Source organism: Eptesicus fuscus, chromosome 10, assembly GCF_027574615.1.
Source record: "Eptesicus fuscus isolate TK198812 chromosome 10, DD_ASM_mEF_20220401, whole genome shotgun sequence".
Taxonomy (NCBI): domain Eukaryota; kingdom Metazoa; phylum Chordata; class Mammalia; order Chiroptera; family Vespertilionidae; genus Eptesicus; species Eptesicus fuscus.
In genome coordinates, this window is record NC_072482.1 from 72,288,073 (window position 1) to 72,307,729 (window position 19,657).

At 39.5% G+C, this 19,657-nt stretch overlaps 1 protein-coding gene across 1 annotated transcript in view; it reads right to left on the reverse strand.

Annotated features, from left to right (window-relative positions):
• The window catches only part of ECT2L (epithelial cell transforming 2 like), a 56,386-nt gene that overhangs the window by 23,625 nt on the left and 13,104 nt on the right, over positions 1-19,657 (reverse strand). The window contains exons 3-10 of the mRNA XM_054721705.1: positions 19,186-19,348; positions 14,936-15,188; positions 13,930-14,098; positions 12,675-12,813; positions 10,588-10,756; positions 7,016-7,144; positions 3,191-3,283; positions 1,285-1,467 (exon numbers count right to left, since the gene is read on the reverse strand). Coding sequence (XP_054577680.1) covers positions 1,285-1,467; positions 3,191-3,283; positions 7,016-7,144; positions 10,588-10,756; positions 12,675-12,813; positions 13,930-14,098; positions 14,936-15,188; positions 19,186-19,348 — 1,298 coding nt within the window. The remainder of the gene's footprint in view (positions 1-1,284; positions 1,468-3,190; positions 3,284-7,015; positions 7,145-10,587; positions 10,757-12,674; positions 12,814-13,929; positions 14,099-14,935; positions 15,189-19,185; positions 19,349-19,657) is intronic.

Consider the following 19,657-nt stretch of genomic DNA (forward strand, 5'->3'; position numbering starts at 1 on the left):
ATAGATGTTAAATAAGAAGGAGTGCTGGGGAAGGGAAGAAAGAAAATAAGGATATATATATCTAAGACTTGATTTATAGGGTGTTTTATTTAGTCAGATGGGAAGAGTTAGGGGAAAGCCGAATAGGTAAAGATGGAGGGAAAATTCATTTACCCGTATGATAAAAAAAAGTATTTTAGAGAATGGACTGATTTTGCCCAGCCGGTGTTTCTCAGTGGTTGAGCATCGACTTATGAACCAGGAGATCACGGTTCGATTCCTGGTCAGGGCACATGCCCAGGTTGTGGGCTTGATCCCCTAGTAGAGGGCATGCAGGAGGCAGCCGATAAATGATTCTCATCATTAATGTTTCTATCTCTCCCTCTCCCTTCCTCTCTGAAATCAATAAAAAATATTTTTAAAAGGTTATTTAAAGAATGGATTGATTTAGGTCAGTGGTCAGCAAACTCATTAGTCAACAGAGCCAAATATCAACAGTACAACGATTGAGATTTCTTTTGAGAGCCAAATTTTTTAAACTTAAACTTCTTCTAACGCCACTTCTTCAAAATAGACTTGCCCAGACCGTGGTATTTTGTGGAAGAGCCACACTCAAGGGGCCAAAGAGCCGCATGTGGCTCGCGAGCCGCAGTTTGCGGACCACTGATTTAGGTGAAGATCCAGTTGAATAGGACATTGTTTCCAAAAGCCTCTATTGTGATAATTTGATCTTGGATATGGGACATAAATGAGAGATTCAATAATGTCCAATAGGTTCCACAGAAGGCCATGGAATCCATCACCCAATTATACAGTTTAAGTAAAAAAAATAAATAGAACACAATTGCAGAACAATTTAAGTAATGGGTGCTGTGGTTTAAGAGTTGCTTAGCTTTGAGAGCAAATAGCAATGGGAAAAGGACAGAGTTCCATGGCTGAGCAAATAGCAAATTTTGTCTAGGTAAATAATTGACTGACACAGGATTAATAACATGGTAAAATTTGAAACCAGGAACTAGCTTCAGCATTTTGAAGATGACTATAACTATTCATTTTTATATTTAATATTTATTAAGTAAGGTTTAATATTTATTTATGTTTATTAGAGAATATTTAATGTTTGTTAAATAATACTTAATGTTTATTAAATACTATTTAATACTTAGTAAATAATATTTAATATTTATTCTTAGTGGATATTTGTTGTATTTGAAGGAAGATACGAAAAACAAACGGAATAAAGCAGTACTGAAGATGTTTAGGAGTCAACTAAACATCTGCAACAGGAGTAGCAAGAGCTCTCACCTATTACCCGGCCACTGACGTTCTTCTGCAGCTCCCTGAGGAGAGGTCTGAACTGTTTCCGCACCGCCTTCAAGGTGTCTTCCAGGAAGTCCGTGAGGCTGCACCACGTCCGCAGCTTTGATTCGCTGAGGTAGATGGAGGGGGGCGCCCTGTCCTGCTGTGGTCCCAGCCAGTCACTGAGAACTGACATTATTTTCTCCGTTTATTATCGCAGGCGTAAGCTCGGGTGAAACAATTCTACTTCTTGTTTGTAACTGTATTTATATCGAGCTTATTATCCTTTCTCATTACAAAACTAAGATAGTCTGCTTTCAGAGATAAAATTAGGAACTCAAAAAGACTACAATGAATAATAGCAAATACCTGCCTATTCTCTGATAGATAAGGTTGTCATTATGTTTGACATTAAAAATTAAATAGCTGCTGGATTTGTGCATCGGGAAGTGAAGCAGGCATCTAAGTAAGAATATACTGTTTTATGTTGATATCCTCAAAATGAAAATACAGGGAAATCCACTCTGCCTGGCTTCCCCATCACACCATCCAAAGTCCTCCGTGTCATAGCCAACCCTGTATCTTTCTTACAAGCTGCTGTCTCTATATATATCTCTGCACGACTCCAGTGGGTGCTTATGCACGTTTCTCTCCTTGAAAACCAGTTACTGAAGGACACAGTGCCGTGTTAAATGTGATTTTCTTTCCTAAATAGACTTGTTTGACTCTCCTCCCATTATGTTTATTGCTAAACATGTGAAAAATCTATATAACAGTTCTTCTAGACCAGTGGTCGGCAAACTCATTAGTCAACAGAGCCAAATATCAACAGTACAACGATTGAAATTTCTTTTGAGAGCCAAATTTTTTTAAACTTAAACTTCTTCTAACGCCACTTCTTCAAAATAGACTCGCCCAGGCCGTGGTATTTTGTGGAAGAGCCACACTCAAGGGGCCAAAGAGCCGCATGTGGCTCTCGAGCTGCAGTTTGCCAACCACGGTTCTAGACTGAGAATAGGAATAGTAGGGGAAAGAAGATGAACAGGAGGAAGAGGAGACAGAGGAGCAGAAAAGAAGAAAACTTGTTCTGCAAACGAGTGTCTGCACCCTGCTCTGCTCTGCTAGGCAGATTCCTCTCTCCCCGGGGCCAAATATGTTATCATAATATAAACTACAGTTAACAAGTGACTTCTGTTACAAAACTCTACTAAGTCAATGTGCTTTCTGTTACATCATTTCCCGTACAAGCTCCCCAATTATGGCAGCTTTCCCGTCTTCAAAGGCCCCTGGCATTTGGGACCAGAGAACAAATGCTTTATATAGAGTTTCTGCATCACCCCTAACCTTCTTTGATAAGAGGCTGGGAGTGTTAAAGGGGAGAATGATGAGCAAACAAAGCAATTTGGTTCTCCTCTTGGTCAGCCAATGTTATGTTTTGATCCAGTATCTTCAGCTTTCATATCTAAATGGATATCACACACACATTTTTGTGTGTATAATATCATTGACTGTTTTTCCTCTCAGATAATGTTTACACCAATGAAACCTGAGCAAGCCCCTTCTTAATCATCTCTTCGTTCATTTTTTTCAAATGAAACCATATTAATTATATTTACTAAAAAACTATTCTTTGTCCTTGTTATTTCTCTAGATCAGCAACTAAACATGCTTGTTTAACTGTTAAAGATGATGTTTTCAACTGAGTTTTACAAATGATGGCTTGAAGCAAATATTTGCAAAAAATAATCCCCTTCTAAGCAAATGACTGAGTGCTGGGAAATGACAGTTTCAGAGAAGGAATGCAAGACAGTCGTTGGCCTCAGCCAGAACCAGTGTCCTTCAGCGGTGCTTCATCTCTGGTGATCCCCGAGTTAGGGCGCGGGCACGCGGGTCCGCCCCCATATGCACTTACTGTGTTGGTAAGAGCCAGTTGCAATCCCAGCGGGGGCAGTAAAGAGCGTGCCGGTTAGTTGAGACAGCTGGGAAAGAACTTCTATTCCCGCCTCTGCACAAAAACACTTCCATTAGTTTCCTCACAGGTTTTGCCAGGGAACAGTTAAGTGTTACTGAAGAGCACTAATGAGCTGGCCAGGAAAAGCCGTGGCAGTTCTTGTTCTCAATTCAGATCCCTCGTGGAATAGTTTATCAGCATGTTACAGTTCACCCCTCAGAGCTGAAGTCCAAACACTTCATTCATGAGGACTGCACAACAGGGTGGAAAAGAGGGCACGGGGTCTGACCTGGGGCTTATTTTCAATCTGGCATACTCAGGCCACAGACAGAAAGTCCGCATGTATTTTCTAAAATAGCGTGACACCAGGGAGAAGTCTCATTGTAAAGGGACAGATTTAAAACTGTTAAACACAGAATGGATACAGTGGTCAAAGTTCAGCATGGCATTAATTTCACTCCTTCAGTCACCTGTATAGATTGAAGTATGCTCATTATCTTGATTGCTTTATGGTTTTACAGGGTATATTACACATGTCAAAATTTATCTAATTGTACATTTAAATATTGTATATCAATTATGCCTTAATGAAGCTGTTTTAAAATTTTAACAATGCTCCTAAAAAATGAAATGTAGATGTTTGGGTAACTGGGTGAATGACACCATCTTAACTGAGGAATCCTGGGGAGGAGGAGGTCTGGTGCTAAACAGGCAACCAAGAGTTTGTTTTAGATGTGTTAACTTTGAGAAGCTAGTAGAAATGCACAATATGAAGATGTCAAGTGGGAGCTAGATATGAGTCTGCAGCTCAGAGATATCAGAGCTGGAAGCATGTATTTGGGAGTGTCCAGCATATATACTGAATTAATTTAGAGTCTTGGGAATAGATGAGACTGCCTAGGAAACAGGTGTAGTCATGGAAAAGGAGAGCCCAGATCCAGCCTGAGCACATTTAAGGGTCTTGCTGAGGAGGAGAAGCCAACAGAGGAGAATGAGAAGAAGGTGTGGCTGAGGCAGGCAGGGGGACAACAAGGAGAGTGTGGTATTAGGGAAATCAAGAGAAGGAGAGTTTCAGGAATGTCCGTCTGCATCAAGTGCTGCTGAGAAGTCAAAGCAAAGTGAGGATGGAGAAGGGGCCACTGGATTTGGGCGTGTGGAAGTCATTTATTTTCTTTCTAAAGCAATTTCAGTAGAGATAGAGAGACCACTTGTAGGAGCTTGAGGAGCGAATGACAGGTGAGGAAGGTAGAGGCAGTCAGCATAGAACAATGGCTCTCAAAGTGTGGCCCTTGGATCAGCAGCAGCAGCAGCAGCACCTGGGAACGTGTTAGAAACAAAAATTCTCAGGCTCCGTCCCAGACCTACAGAATCAGACATGCTAGGGTGGGGCCCAGCAATGTGTATTTTAACAAGACCTTTAAAAGGTTAAAAAACACACGAAAGTTTGAGAACCACTGGTATAGTCAATTCAAAATGTGGTGAGGAAAAGTTTATGATCTCTCCTTCCTTTTTTGGGGGGAGGTGGGGGGGGCAGGCAGGAGCTACTACAGGTGTTCCTGATTTAATATGAATATCTAATAATGACAGAGAATTGAAGCTACACGAGAAGATCAAAGCATGGAAGTGAAGTCAGACGGTGAAAGGCGGTGGGATACCGAGTCTAAATGGAGTAGTCGAACTTTGATATGAACAGGAGTGCTTATTCCATCGTCAACAGAAGGGAAGACAGAGAATGAAGGTAAGAGGGAAGTAGGTGGTGGATTTGGTGTTGGGAGGGAAATTAGGGAGTTTTCTTAGGGAAGTCAAAAGTGAGGTCAGCAGCTGAGAGAGCGTTGTTGGAAAGCTTGACTAGGGGGGAGAAGGGCTGTAATAAATAGTCATCTCAAAGAGTAGAAAAATGAATTTACCAGGAAATGTGGTAGGATTGCTTTTCAGGGCAGCAATCCCATTGGATATTTATGCCATTAAATAAAGTTAGATCTATATGAACAGTTGTGTTCCTTTTTCCAACAATCTTCAGTTGTCTTAGTGCAGGCAGGCATAGATTTTGCAGATGGCTGTGTTTTTAACCAGCACTGGGATTTAGCCAAATGGTGGGGATTTCGCCAGGAAAAAGACAAAGAGGTTCAGTGTCTTTGCAAGAGAGTAATGTGATAATAAACCATTAAATCCAAGTTTAACAAGGAAGAAACCAAGCATGGAAGCATAGTGATGGAGAGTGAAAATGTGGAAGTATGGATTGGAGGTCTTCAGGCAAAAAATCGATAAAGAGTGGGAATACTTGGTACATGATTTGGAAGTGGGACTCAGAGAGACATATGCTTGAAGTCCAAGATATCACAGGTGACACAGCTGCCAGGGCTGACAAGCTCAAGAGTGATGCTTGAGGTGGTGGGAAAGAGGTTTTTGGACTGAGAAGCCAGGGTCTTCTGATTGAACCAGGATCTTAATGGTTCATCCAAGTGGAAATTACATTTGACAAGAAGTTTAGGGATGGTTTTAGGGCCCAGAATAGTGATGGAAAATCTAGTGTTTGAGTGCCATTAAATTTCATTTGAGACAGTTTTTATGTCACAAAACTATTGTTCTTTTCCTCTTTTGCCTTTGCTGTCTGCCTTTCAATATTATACTTTCCTGCATCCTTTTTTTCTCCTTCTACTCCAATGAGAAAATTGGCTTTGTTCTCATTATAAAAGAAGGTAATACTAGTTTATTACAGAAAGTATAGGCAAATAAGATAAAAGAAAATATATAGATTCTATTAATATTTTGCTATATTTCTGCATAGATTTTTCTATGCATAGTTGAGATTAAATAATTCTAATAACTGTAAAAATTTTGTACAAAAACTTGTAGTTCATTTTTTTTTAAACCCCTTCCCATCCTTTGGTTTTTATCCTTTCCCCTGGTTGAAGCTTGACAGTGAAATTTGAAAATTAAGAACTTTAAAAACACACAGTTCTCTAAAGAATGGGTAATAAGAAACAGTATGAGAAAATTTAATTTCACACTCCCTCTCCCCTGTTCTGCTTGGTAAATAAACAAACAAACCCAGTGCCCATGAATGCAGAGCTTTTATTCAACAGATAACCCAAAAGTGAATTTGGTTTAATGTTTCGAAATTTCCCTTCCAGTACTGAAATCAACTTTGATACTTGATAAGTAGGCACTTAAACTTATATCAGCAACCACACTCACCTTCACAAAGCACTTCACTGTTTCTAGTGTTCTAATAGTAGGTATTTCTATCGTTATGTATTTGTGTAATTGAAGTTTTTGTTATTTGGGTATTCACAAGTCCTATAAGGTAAGATGCTACTACCCTAACACTCATATGAGGAAATAGAGGTTCGCAAAGTGCCTAAGGCTACACAGCTGAAGTGCCCTGAGTGGGGTTCCAGTCCAGGTCCTTGTCACCAAGTTCAGGCTCACGCATCCCAGGTTCAGACACAGCAGGGAAAGCTTTCTCAGATTGACCAGTTACGGCTCCTGTGCTGGTCAGGCCTTTCCCCTATGCTGTGCCTGCTGATCTTACTGTGTTTTCCAGAAGAAACAGAAATAATGTTCCTGGCTGGCTCTTGTCACTACTGGCTATATTTCTACAGGAACAGGTTACTCTGACTACTAACCCCAATGCCCATTTCCTCTACATCCCCGAGTATATGAAGTATAAAGCAAAAAAGAAATAAAGAGTAAGTGTGACAGAACCATTTGAACTGAGGGTATGTCACAAATTCACCAAACATCATCATAAAGTAGGCATGACCACGACCTTTCAAAACTGACCTGATGCTCCCAGTGGTACGAAGAGGTCCACGTGACCCCCTTCTTCTTCGGGGGCCACGAAGCTTCCTAATTTCTCCCAGAAGTCTCTCACATCAGGCCTCAATAAATTTTTAATACCAATTTTATAGCCTGAGGGGAAAAATTGAAAAGTCACATCAATTTGTAATACTATCATGAACAGAAAGGAACTCTCAGCAGTTTGTGAAAATGGAACCACAATTCAAAAAGCCACCCTCTGCTCCTAAGACCAAGATCCGTATGGCACCTCTGCTTCAACGCCATGCCATGTTAAGGCCACCAAAGGTGCCGCTGGACTTCCGCGTGGCCTGGTCTCCTTCACATTCTGGATCTATTGGACACTGTGCACTTAGTTTAGGATGTGTTTCTGCCTCCACTGTGTAGCAGTGTGAGTTACCAGGCTCACAACAGGGTTGAGAATGGATGGCCAGTCAAGTCCTGGAATTTTACAACCAAGTTCCAATAGAAATGTTTCCCACAGTTGTCAATCAAAAAATAAAATTGTTCAGCCCTAGCCAGTTTGGCTCAATGAATAGAATAGAGCATTGGCCTGTGGACCCAAGGGTCCTGAGTTCGATTTCGGTCAAGGACACGTACCTTGGTTGCAGGCTCCTCCCTGGCCCGGACTCTGGTTGGGACACATGCAAGAGGCAACCAATCAATGTGTTTCTCTCATATCTATATTTCTCTCTGTCTTTCCCTCTCTTTTCCACTCTCTCTAAAAGTCAATGGAAAAATATCCTCAGGTGAGGATTTAAAAACATAATTAAAAAAAATAAATTGTTCCAAGCAGAAGTAATGCTCCCCGGAGGTGGAGCCCCCTCCCTGGGAATCTGTGTGATGACTCAGCTAAAGTGAGTGTGTCTGGACCCATTTCTGAACCAGTTCTGGAGACTCTGCATTCCTGAACCCCAGAAACGTAATGCAAATCAAGTCAGTCACAGGAATCCTGACATCTAAATACATATTGAAAGGTCCTCTTCAGGTGACTGGACTAAGAGATTTCATTCTGTTGTTGTTAAGGCAAAAGCATTTGGGAAAATGTGGGGAACGGGCTGTAAGCTGACACGGTCCTTGCACCTGTAGGGGCTAGCAAGGCTGGCACCCTACCCGCACAGATTTCCCAGGCCTGTTTGGATGGTAACTAATCAGTATAACGAGAGCAGCCCCTGCCTACAGAGCTTTCCCAGGGTGTGTTTATATGACTGCTATCAGTAGGATAAGAGCTACTTTCATGGCCTACCAAGAAATATGTACCCAACTAGTGAGATTTATTGTAACAAGAAACCTGTCCTTCAACTTATCCCTCCAGTAGTGATTTTAGAGAAACAAAGAATGTTTTCCTTGTGAGTGATTCCCTGCTTAGTGTCTTATGTATAAAAAGCACTGTATTACTAATAAAAGTTGCCAGAGCTTCTCGAGAGCAGTGGACCTCCCGAATCCCGCTGTCCTGTCTTTCTTTCTCTTCTCAAATCCCACCTCCCTACCTCAGCCTGGTTCAATCGTCAGGCTGGACCTGACAGGAAAACACCACAGTTATATAGAAGGAAACTTTAGTTTTCTGAGGTATTTTTGTTATTGTTACTATTGCTTTAATAAAAGAAAACAAAGAAAAGGCAGAGTTTGGAACCTTTTCTCGTCGGAGAACAAAAAAGCTCAGACCAGGAAGCCCCACCAGGCTCTTTTGCTCCATAGGAGGTGAACCAACTACCACAGTGTAAACTTGCACTTGCTACTTCTCCACCATTTAGAGAGGAGCCACCATGTAATTAATCATAAATTTAAACGCCAAATAGCAGCTGTGCTCTACTTTTGGGGATGTAAAAATTTAATGTGGAACACAACTTGCTTCAGGCACAGGTAAACTAAACAAGAAAAGCCAAAAATAAGGCGAAACTGATCCAAAAGCAGTTAGTTTTTGCTAATAATAAAATTCACTGAAACTATTCCAAGTTGTAGAGTTCCAGCCGCAGAGATGGCAGTTTGATGGGTGATTCAGGGACTCACTCTGCCATCTAGTGAGATCCCTGCCAGCTGGATCCTTGGCCATCTCTCTTCCCTCATCCCACAAAGATGGAAGATTCCAAGTTAGCAAAACTTAAAACAATTCTATTTTAGGTATAAACAAGGAAGGATGCAAGTTATAGTATGAGGGAGAATAGAAACTAAAAGTTTATTTCTAAAACATTTATCATCTCCTTCCCCCAAAAAAGGGTAACCATTAAAGTTTTTAAAAGATGGCCCATAACAAGTTAATGATATCAGCCAATCCTTTCCTTTGTGGCATAGCCATTGGAAGTATAATGAATGTTGTGAGTGCACACCAATGTATAGGTCTTGGTATTTGCTATTATTAAAATTGCTTAACTTTCATCAAACTTAAAACTTTTGTTCATCAAGTGATATAATCAACAGAGTAAAAGGTAACTTACAAAATGGGAGAAAATATTTGCAAGTTATATATCTGATAAGAGGTTAATATTCAGACTGTTTAAGAATGCCTACAACTCAATAACAAAAAATCAAAGAACCAAATTAAAAAATGGGCAAAGGCTTGAATAGACATTTCTCTAAAGAAGATATACAAATGATCAACAAGCATATGAAAAGATGCTCAACATCATCAGAGAAATGCAAATCAAAGCCACAATAGATATTATCTCATTCCCATTAGGATGGCTACTATGAAGAAAAAAAAAAACAATAAAAAAAACACAGAAAATAACAAGTGTTGGTGAGGATGTAAAGAAATTCAAACCCTGTGCACTGATGATGGGATTGTAAAGCGGTGTAGCCACTATGAAAAACAGCATAACGTTTTCTCAAAAAAATTAAAAATAAAACTACCATATAATCCAACAAATTCTACTTCTGGGGACATATAAAGGAATTAAAAACAGGATCTCTAAGATATATTTACGTACTTATATTCTTAACAGCACCATTCACTATAGCCAAGAGGTGGAAGCAACCCAAGTGTTCATCAATGCAAGAATAAACAAAATGTGGTATGTAGGTATAGTAGAATATTATTCAGCCTTTAAAAAGGGAAGAAAAGCTGGTTACATGCTAAAATATGGATGAACCTTGAGGACATTATGTTAAATGAAATAGCCAGTCATAAAAAGTCATATACTGTATGATTCCAGTTATATGAGCTATCTAAAATAGTCACACTCATAGGAACAGGAAGTTGGATAGTAATGCCCGGGGGAGGGGGAAAAGGGAGTTGTTGTTTAATGGTGTAATGGTTAATTTTACCTGTCACTTTCCCCAGAAATTTGGTCAAGCATTAATCTGGGTGTGTTTGTGAGGGTGATTTGGGGTGACATTAACATCTGAATAGATAGACTGAGTAAAGCAGATTCCCTAGTATGGGTGGGCCTCATTAAATCAGTGGAAGGCCTGAATAGAACTCCTGCCCGATTGCTCTGAGCTGGGTTATCAACCTTCTTAACAAATTGGAATTTCAATGGTACTCTGAAGGTCATGCACTGCCTGGGACAAATACCACACCAGTGTAAAGTGGGTTGTTTATTCCAGCCCCATCTTACCTTGGAGTAAATTGATTTCCCTGCTATCTCCATCGCTGAATATCCCCATGCTGTGTGCCTTTTGCCCACCCAGGGCTTTATCTGTGAGATACAGCAGGCTCTCCAAGGTCATGCCACTGTGTTCGTACACCACAGAAATGACACCTGCCCTAACACTGTCCACCACCATCTAGAAAATAAAACCGAAGCTGTAGAAACCAAAGCCCATCGCTTTAGACTATTGCTAATGAAAGGAATTGAATGAATTTGTAATCTGTGGTTTGTAAAGACTTTTTTTCAGAAATTATGGAAAGAGAATGATAAGCTTTCTCCTTCACTGGAGTTTTTAAAAATCATTTCTAATTATAAGAGGAGAAAATTATATACATTTGTAGCTCCAGCACTCAGAAGTAAATTCTATTAAGTTATTTTCTTCCACTCATATACAGAGACCTATATACAACTTTTAAAAAATAATAAAATTGAGCCGAACTGGTTTGGCTCAGTGGATGGAGCATCGGCCTGCGGACTCAAGGGTCCCAGGTTCGATTCCGGTCAAGGGCACGTACCTTGGTTGCAGGCACATCCCCAGTAGGGAGTGTGCAGGAGACAGCTGATCGATGTTTCTCTCTCATTGATTTTTCTAACTCTCTATCCCTCTACCTTCCTCTCTGTAAAAAATCAATAAAATATACTTTAAAAAAAATAAAAAATAAATAAAATTGAGATCATTCAATTTTGCAACAGACCTCTTAGTTTTTGTTTTCTTCTAAGTTATGAATTTTTAAAAAACAAAGAGGAAGGGAAAGGGATAGATAGAAACATGGATGAATGAGAATTATTGATCAGCTGCCTTCTGCACGCCCCCTACTGGGGATCAAGCAGGTAACCTGGGCATGTGCCCTGACCAGGTATCGAACGGTGACCTCTTTGATCCTAGGTCAACATTCAACCACTGAGCCACAATGGCCAGGCTGAATTTTTAAATTATAAATATTTTCTATTTAAATAAAAATTTAAAACACTGTTCCTTGAATTCAACAAATGAATAAACTTTTCATTGTGATTAAGTTTTATTAGGAGCAGACAGGTCAAAAAGTCATTGAAGTCATTGATTTTTTTTTTTCTCAAACCTCATGCCACTTTCTGGAGGTCACAATTCAACAGAATAGAGAATTACCACATGGTAACACCCTATTTTTTATCTAACCCCCCTTTATATTGATAATCAAATAAGTAATTATGACAGTCTTTTATAAAGAAGACAAATAGGAGAATGGACTTACTTTATACCTACTTATTCACCCACAGCCTGTCACCAATTATCCTCTGTGCCCAGCATGATGCACTTTTAAACCATTAGGGAAACTATCTGTGGCCCATGTGGAGATCAAAACTCTGACCTTGCTTCCATGTGGACACGCTAAGCGAGCCACTGTGAATGATCAAGGTCAACTCCTAGATGCCCAGAGATAGAAGTGATTTCATATCTTGAAAACAAACATTTTGTTGTAAATAGAAATTTTATTGGAAAACTTTAAGAAGGCCAATGGATATAACCTACTAAATGTTATTGCTTACATATGTCCTGTGTGTGTATTAATGTATATGTGTACTTCTTTTATTTTTCTTATTCATATTAAAATTAAAACATATAACTTCATTATAGAAAGAGCATATTTAATTTAATGACACCCTCATTAAATAGATCACAAAATAGGATTTCTGACATTATTTATTTTTTTGAGAGATGGTAGGTACATGATATTATTAAATTCCTTGGTATTCCAAAGAAGTTTTAAAATAATCTATAGTAACCTTGCTCTTTTGTGGTTTACGTGCAACAAATTCAATTCAATAAGAATTTATTGGATACCTACTAATACAAGGCAGTTTAGGCCTTTTAAAAAATAATTTTAATTTATGGTTATCTTTACGGCTTCTCATTTTTAAAACTGTTTTGGGTCTGTAAATTTCCACTTAGATCAGACCAATTTTCTTTTAGATGAATCATTATCACACACATGGTGGCCAAGAGATCGCCATACAATTTCTAATGTCAGTGAAAAAACTTGACTCCGGAAAGGCCTGGCCTTCCAGCCCTATACCTCATACGCAGGAATCCGAGACGATATTAATATGAAGTGTGTCTGGAAAGCATGCGAAGGGCTGTCATCATTTTTTAAAACTCCACGCCAATTTTTCTTTGATAATGAAGGGTAGGAATGTCTTCCAAAAACATTACTTCTGTAGGGGGGAAGGGGAAATAAGTGAAGTTCTCATTTTCTCTCTCTTTAAAAAAAAATATTTTTTTCAATGTTTATTCATTTCTAGAGAGAGGAAGGGAGAGAGAGAAACATCGCATGTGCCCTGTTCAGGGTTGAATCCACAACCCTAGGTATGGGCCCCGCCGGGGCATTGAACCTGCCATCCCTTGTTGTGGGAATGATGCTCCAACCAGCTAAGCCACCCTGGCCAGGGCTCCTTTTCTCTGAGTCTGATTTTGATCGTATGTTCTCTGTGGTCGTCAGCTATATTGTATACAAGGCAAGTGGCCTCAGTACTTCCGTTTCTCCCTGTAGTTTGGGAACAAAAGCAAATGGGTCTCCTGGGCAGGTTGGGGCCAAAGCTGCTCTCTAGGCCTCCCTTCCTCCGTCTGTGGGATGCCAGAAAGTTCTCTTGCAGCTTAGCTTTCGTGGGGCTCTGAAAATGAAGGTGGTGACTTAGTTAGGGGTTCAAGACGACATTTTGAAAAGGGGCAGCTGAGAGATTTTATATTTCCTTAATCATCCAGGCCTCACGGTTTTCCGAGCGATGTCTCCATTCTCTCCAGTCACTCCCACCCCCACATTACCACTGGGATATGCTTAAGCCCTATAACACACTTCTGCAAAAAAAGAATATTTTTGCTCAGTAACTTTATACAGAAAATATACTATATCCACCATGGGGCCTCTTTATAGAAAGCATGCTAAAGACCACTGTTACCCTAGCCGATTTGGCTCGGTGAATAGAGCGGCCCTCGGACTGAATGGTCCTGGGTTCAAATCCAGTCAAAGGCATGTACCTGAGTTGCAGGCTCGATCCCCGGGCCCCATCAGGGCGTGTGCTGGAGACAACCAATTGATATGTTTCTCTAGTATCAATGTTTCTCTCTGTGTGTCTCTCCCCCTCCCTTCCACTCTCTAAAAATCAATGGGAAAATATCAGGTGAGGATTAACAACAAAAAAAAGACAACTGTTCTTGCTATATCAAAGGATAAGAGCCATATAATGGTGAGAGATCCTGCATGTCAGCTAGATTATTCTAGAATTGGTATCAGGGGATGGTCCTGAGCCTTCAGTAGATGGAGGTCTGCTTACCGCTTGGGCAAAGCTTCTAAGGAAGCCAAAACAAGCTGTTTCTCCAAAGCTTCATGTAATCCCACTCGGTCCCTCACAGTCTGGGGGAGACGTGGTTGGCATCGGGATTTGAACAATCTAGAGCAGCGTGTTCCGCTCACCCAGGGGGGTCGGACTCGGAATAACTCCTCTGAAAAACAAACAGCAGCCGGCTTGGCTGTTGATTGCACGCTTCCCCCAGCCAAGGCTCCATAGATAAAGGCATCAAAAATAAAGCTGTCCCAGGGCAGTATTCCAAACGGCAATCATTATAGCCACTTTTATGGACTCTGTTTGGATTTCTTATCCTGTCAGCACTGTGGCTGCAAGTTCCCAGTCATTTGAGGTCAAGAAACAAAGCTCAGAGAACAAGCAACTCTTTTTTTCTTGTGGAAGCCAGTTAATTTATAGGCTTCCTATCCATTTCTGTCTTTCTTCTGGGCTTCAAGTAATTTCCCATTTGTTACAATCTCACAGAGGGTGAGTCAGGAAAAAAAAACAAAAACAGGAGAACTCAAGTCAGCTTTCTCAATTAACTTTACACACAAATCAGAAGGCTTAGCTGAACATGTGTCCTGTCCCAACTCCCTTTCCACTTAAAAAAAAAAAAAAAGCCATTCTTCCTATTTTCATTCCCTTTTCATTTCTCCTCCCTTTTCACCAATCCCAATTCTTCTGACCTGTCCTGAGCCTGTGTTTGTACTTCTCTCTCCTCCTTATCTTTGGTCTTATAACTAAAAGAAAAACTAGGACAGCAATGGAGGTGCTGATAATTGACCTTATATAATCCATCTGAAATCTTTTTGGCTTATTCGTGAACTTGAACTAGAGTGAGGAGAAAAAGAGCTTGTTCTGAACATACTTCAGAGGATGCCATCCACCTGCTATTCCAGAAAGACAGCGCTATCCTCCTCTCTGGCAAGTTGTATGTAAACCCACTGGTTTCTACAACACTTGGTTATGATGTGAAGTGTTAAATGCTACTCACTCTTACGCAGTGCAATCTCCCCCCAAATTATTTTCCTCAGGCACTTTTCTCTGTGTCTCTCCTGTAGCTCCTCGTCGTCTGCTTTGGGTTCATTCAGGGTCCCATAAACAGCAGCAGCTTCCCTAGGTGTCAGCCAGTCTAAGTTGCACACACAAGCAATGTAATGGTGCTTCCAAGCACCGTACTCATGATCTGTTGGCGTATAGGGCAGAAACCATCCAAGCTTGATGCATTTGGGCATCCATATGCAATCCTTCGGAGAAAGAAATGAGAAAGATGAGTTGTGAGTTTTTTAAAGGTCAGTTTCCTAGTAATAATGCTTTCAGGTACACAAATAATATTTTTTAATACTTTCAGATTTCTAGTGCAGTTGATTTGCCATCTAATCTTGATGCTGAGAAATAAGAAACATTCATTTCTCCATAGCAAAATGATCCTTTGATTATGTATGAATATACACTTAGTGGCCAGATTATTATGATCTCTGAATGCATAATAATCTGGCCACTCAGTATATATATATTAGAGGCCCGGTGCATGAATTCATGTATGGGTGGGGTCCGGCCAGCCTGGCCAGGGGGAAGGGACATGGGAGGTTGGCCGGCCTGCCTGCTGGTCGAACTCCTGGTCAAGGGGACAATTTGCATATTAGCCTTTTATTATATAGGATATACACTGAGTGGCCAGATTACTATGCGTTCAGAGATCATAATAATCTGGCCACTCAAGTATATGTATTAGTTGTCTTGGTCCACACATCTAGTGCCCCATAGCATTTGGTTACTTTAAGCCTAGATTCTGGGACTTCTGCCTCTAGCAATGATATAGTTGTTTGTTTCAGACCAATCCTCCCACAGAGAACAACTTTGATTGAACCATATGATATTGCCAATGTGCAACCAGTTTTGATATATGAAAACACGGATTTCATGTGGTTGAATCTAATTAAATATCTTGACAAAATATTATACAACAATTATTTGAAGTCATTGTAGAGCTACCAGTGCAATAAGGACCTGTGCAGCTCAGAAGCCTGATCCTGGGCATCACTCTCACATCAGGGAGTTTGACAGCTCCAAAGTGAAGTTCAGGCTGACAAGCTGAGCAGAAAGCTACGAGTGAAAGACTTAGAGGCTGTGAAGACTTCTAGACATTCTCACAGGGAGGAGAGGAAACAAATTTAAATTTAAGGCCCACCAAGGGGAGGAACCCTGGTAACCACACCAGGCTTTCAGTTGAGATCCTTTTCAGCAAGGACAATGAGGAATTGGGTAAACTATCACCAGGACTGAAGCTAGCTTTGAAACAGCTCATTCTCTGATTGGATTTCAGGCATCTATTCCTAGCCAAACCAAATGCCAGAGCCAAAAGCAAATTCTTTCTGGAGGAAGATAACATCATCCAGAGACTCAAATTATCACATTAACTACTTATACTCAGTATGTGGTATTCAATCAAAAATAGCAGGCACACAAAAAGACATTCATTTTTTCTTTTTTCTTTGAGTAAACAGAAAGAGACCCTCAGGAGATCCAGATGTTGTAATTATCAGATATAAACTTTTTTAAAAAAAATAACCTATACTTAATATGTCTAAGAAATGAAATAGCTAGGTGGAAAATGTTGGCAAGATAATCAAATCAACATTCTAGAACTGAAAAATATAACTAAAATTTAGAACTCGATGGACCAGTTTAAGAGCAAATTAGAATCCAGTTAAAGAGGTAATTAGTCAACTAAATGACAGGCCAGAAGAAAAGTCCAGACTGAAACACTGACAGCCAAAAGGAAGGAAAAGACATATGAGAAAATGTGAAACTTATGGGATAAGCATTGGAATCCCACAAGGAAAAGAGAGAAAATGGGGCAGAAGCAATATATAAAGAGATAGCATCCGAGAACTTTTCAAAATGGATAAAGGACATTAAATCTCAGATTCAAAAATCACTACAAAACAGGATAAATGTACAAACACACACACACAGACTCAAACTCTAGGTACATTATAATAAAATTACACAAAACAAAAGAGAGAAAAACATATAGCAGCTAGAGAAAATAGAAATATTACCTTTAAAGGAACAACTATAAAACTTCCTACTCCTCAAAAAATAGTTGTAAAAGCCAGAGAACAATGGAAAAATATCATATACTATAAACAATTAACTGCCAACCTAGAGTTCAAATTTCCAGTGACACTAGCCTTTAATTATGAAGGTGAAAAGAGACATTTTTTTATAAAAACTAAGAGAATTTGTCATCAGCAAGTTGCATGAAATGAAATATTAAAGAGAATTCAGAAGGAAAATGATCTCAAATGGAAATTCAGAGATGTAGGGAGTTATGAAGAGTAACAACAACAAAAAAAGTAAATATGTTGTTACCTATAAATATTGACTATATAAAAAATAGTAATAAGGGGGGTAGGGGTTGGTGAAAAAGGTGAAGGGATTAAGAAGTACAAATTGGTAGTTACAAAATAGACACAGAGATGTAAATTACAGCATAAGAAATATAGTCAATAATAACTATGTATGGTGCCAGGTAGATATTAGAATTACAGGTGGGCCACTCTGTAAAGTGCATGATTGTCTAACCACTATGCTGTACACCTGTAACTGATACTCAATAATATTGAATGTAACTGTAATTGAAAAATAATTAAAAAATAATTGTAATAAAGTCTTGTGAGGTTAACATATATTTAAGTGTTTGTATCTTTTACATATGTTTAAATATATATAAAATCATAGATGACATTAGAATACCTGACAACAAAAGCATAGAAACAAAGGGGGACGAGAGGGATGGAGTTAAAGGATTCTAAGCTCTTTGCATTCTCTCGTAAGTGGTAAAGTAATCCTAGCGTGAGTGCTGTAATTGCTAGGGTAGCCATGCAAGAACTTCTGAAGAATTCATAATTAACAATAAAAATAAATAAATATTTAAGTACTCCAAAAGAAGACAAGGAGAAAAATGAAATACAAAACACATGGAACAAACAAAAAATAGTAAAATGGTAGAGTTAGGCCCAAATATATCAGTATTTACATAAATGTAAACAGACCAAATTATTCCAGCTAAAAGTCAAAGACTGCTAAATGTTAAAAAAAAAACAACCACAACCACCATATTCTGTTTATAAGACATATTTTTTAAACATAAGAACATAGAAAGGTTGAAAATAGAAAGACAGAGAGCAATCCGCCATGCAGACACTAAGCCTGGACTTTTTTGTAGCAATAAGTCCAGGGCTCACAGTGGCTCTTGCATGTGGCCCCATCACAGAGAGCGAGGTGTTCTCTGGGATCAGAATCTAGCACAAGCCACCCTGGGAAGTGGGTACAGGTTCAAGAAGTAAGTTATTGACTTGTTTGTAAAGTATGTCCCCATTACATTCTATTAAGCCTTTTAAAAAGAAATGAAGGAACAAATAGGCCAGAGGCAGGCTTATCTTCTTTACAGATATTAGCCAAAGAGAGCTCAGTTGAAATTGTGAATTATCATGGATAAAATAATCTATAATAATAAAAGCGTAATATGCAAATCAACCAAACGGCCGAAGAGCGGAACGACTGTCCAGACTGTCAGGACGACCACACTATGACACTCACTGGCGCCAGGCCAGCCAAGGTGAGTGTGATGCGATTGGTTGGGGGGCCCCTGCCATCACCCCATGATCACCCTGTAGACAGAGGGAGGCCCAGGCCACCAACGGGCGGACTGTGGCAGGTGGGCGGAGCCCCGGCCGGGTGGACGGGGCCTACCTCTTTGGGGTGACTGATTGTGGAGCCCTACGATTGATCACCCCAAAGAGGGAGGCCGGCGGGTGGGCGGGGCCTCCCTCTGTGGGGCCATCGATCGCTGGGCTCCCAGACTGCAAGAGGGCACAGGCCCAGCTAAGGAACACCCCCCGCCCCCGAGTGCACAACTTTCGTTCATCAGGCCTCTAGTATTATATAAAAACCAAAGCTTAAATAATTTTTAGGAAAGAATGGACTTTTTTAGCCAAGGTAAAATATTTTCTAAATATTTGAGTACTTAAAATTATTATAATTACATGAATTATTAGAATAATGTATAGCTGTTACTTACAAAATAAAGTAATGTACTTATTCCTATTTTTTTCCTTACGGATAAGTTATGTTTCAGATACCCCTATTTATCTCTGGGAAGAAAGTTACCCCAGTAGCCTCATTAGAGATGGCTGTTGTATCTGAACCCTAGGAAGTAACAAGTAGTACACCTACCTGTTCAGTTAAAAACTTCCAGGGCCAGCTGACTTGTGCAGCTGCACACAAATCTTTTGGACTCAGAAAGGAAAGGATGTAGAGAGAAATGAAGCGTGGTAACACTGTGGAGAAATCCACTTTGGCCACTTGCATCCTTTCTGAAAACCGATCATGGACAAACCTAAGAAGAAAGATGCAGAAATTTAGTTCAGAACACTAATATCCATGAACTGTACAAAACAAAACAATGATTTAAATTGTTGAACTTATGAGTATAAAATTATTGATAGTTTTCTTATATTACCTTTTATGTTTGTATGATTTATAGCAATACCCCCTTTTTTATTCCTGATATTGGATAATTTGTGTTTTCTCTTTTTTTTTCTTTTCTACTCAGTTTGTCAACTTTGTTACTTTTAAAAAAAAAAAACAGCTTTTGTTTTGTAGATTTTTTAAATTGTCCATTTTCTATTTTATTTATTTTTACTAT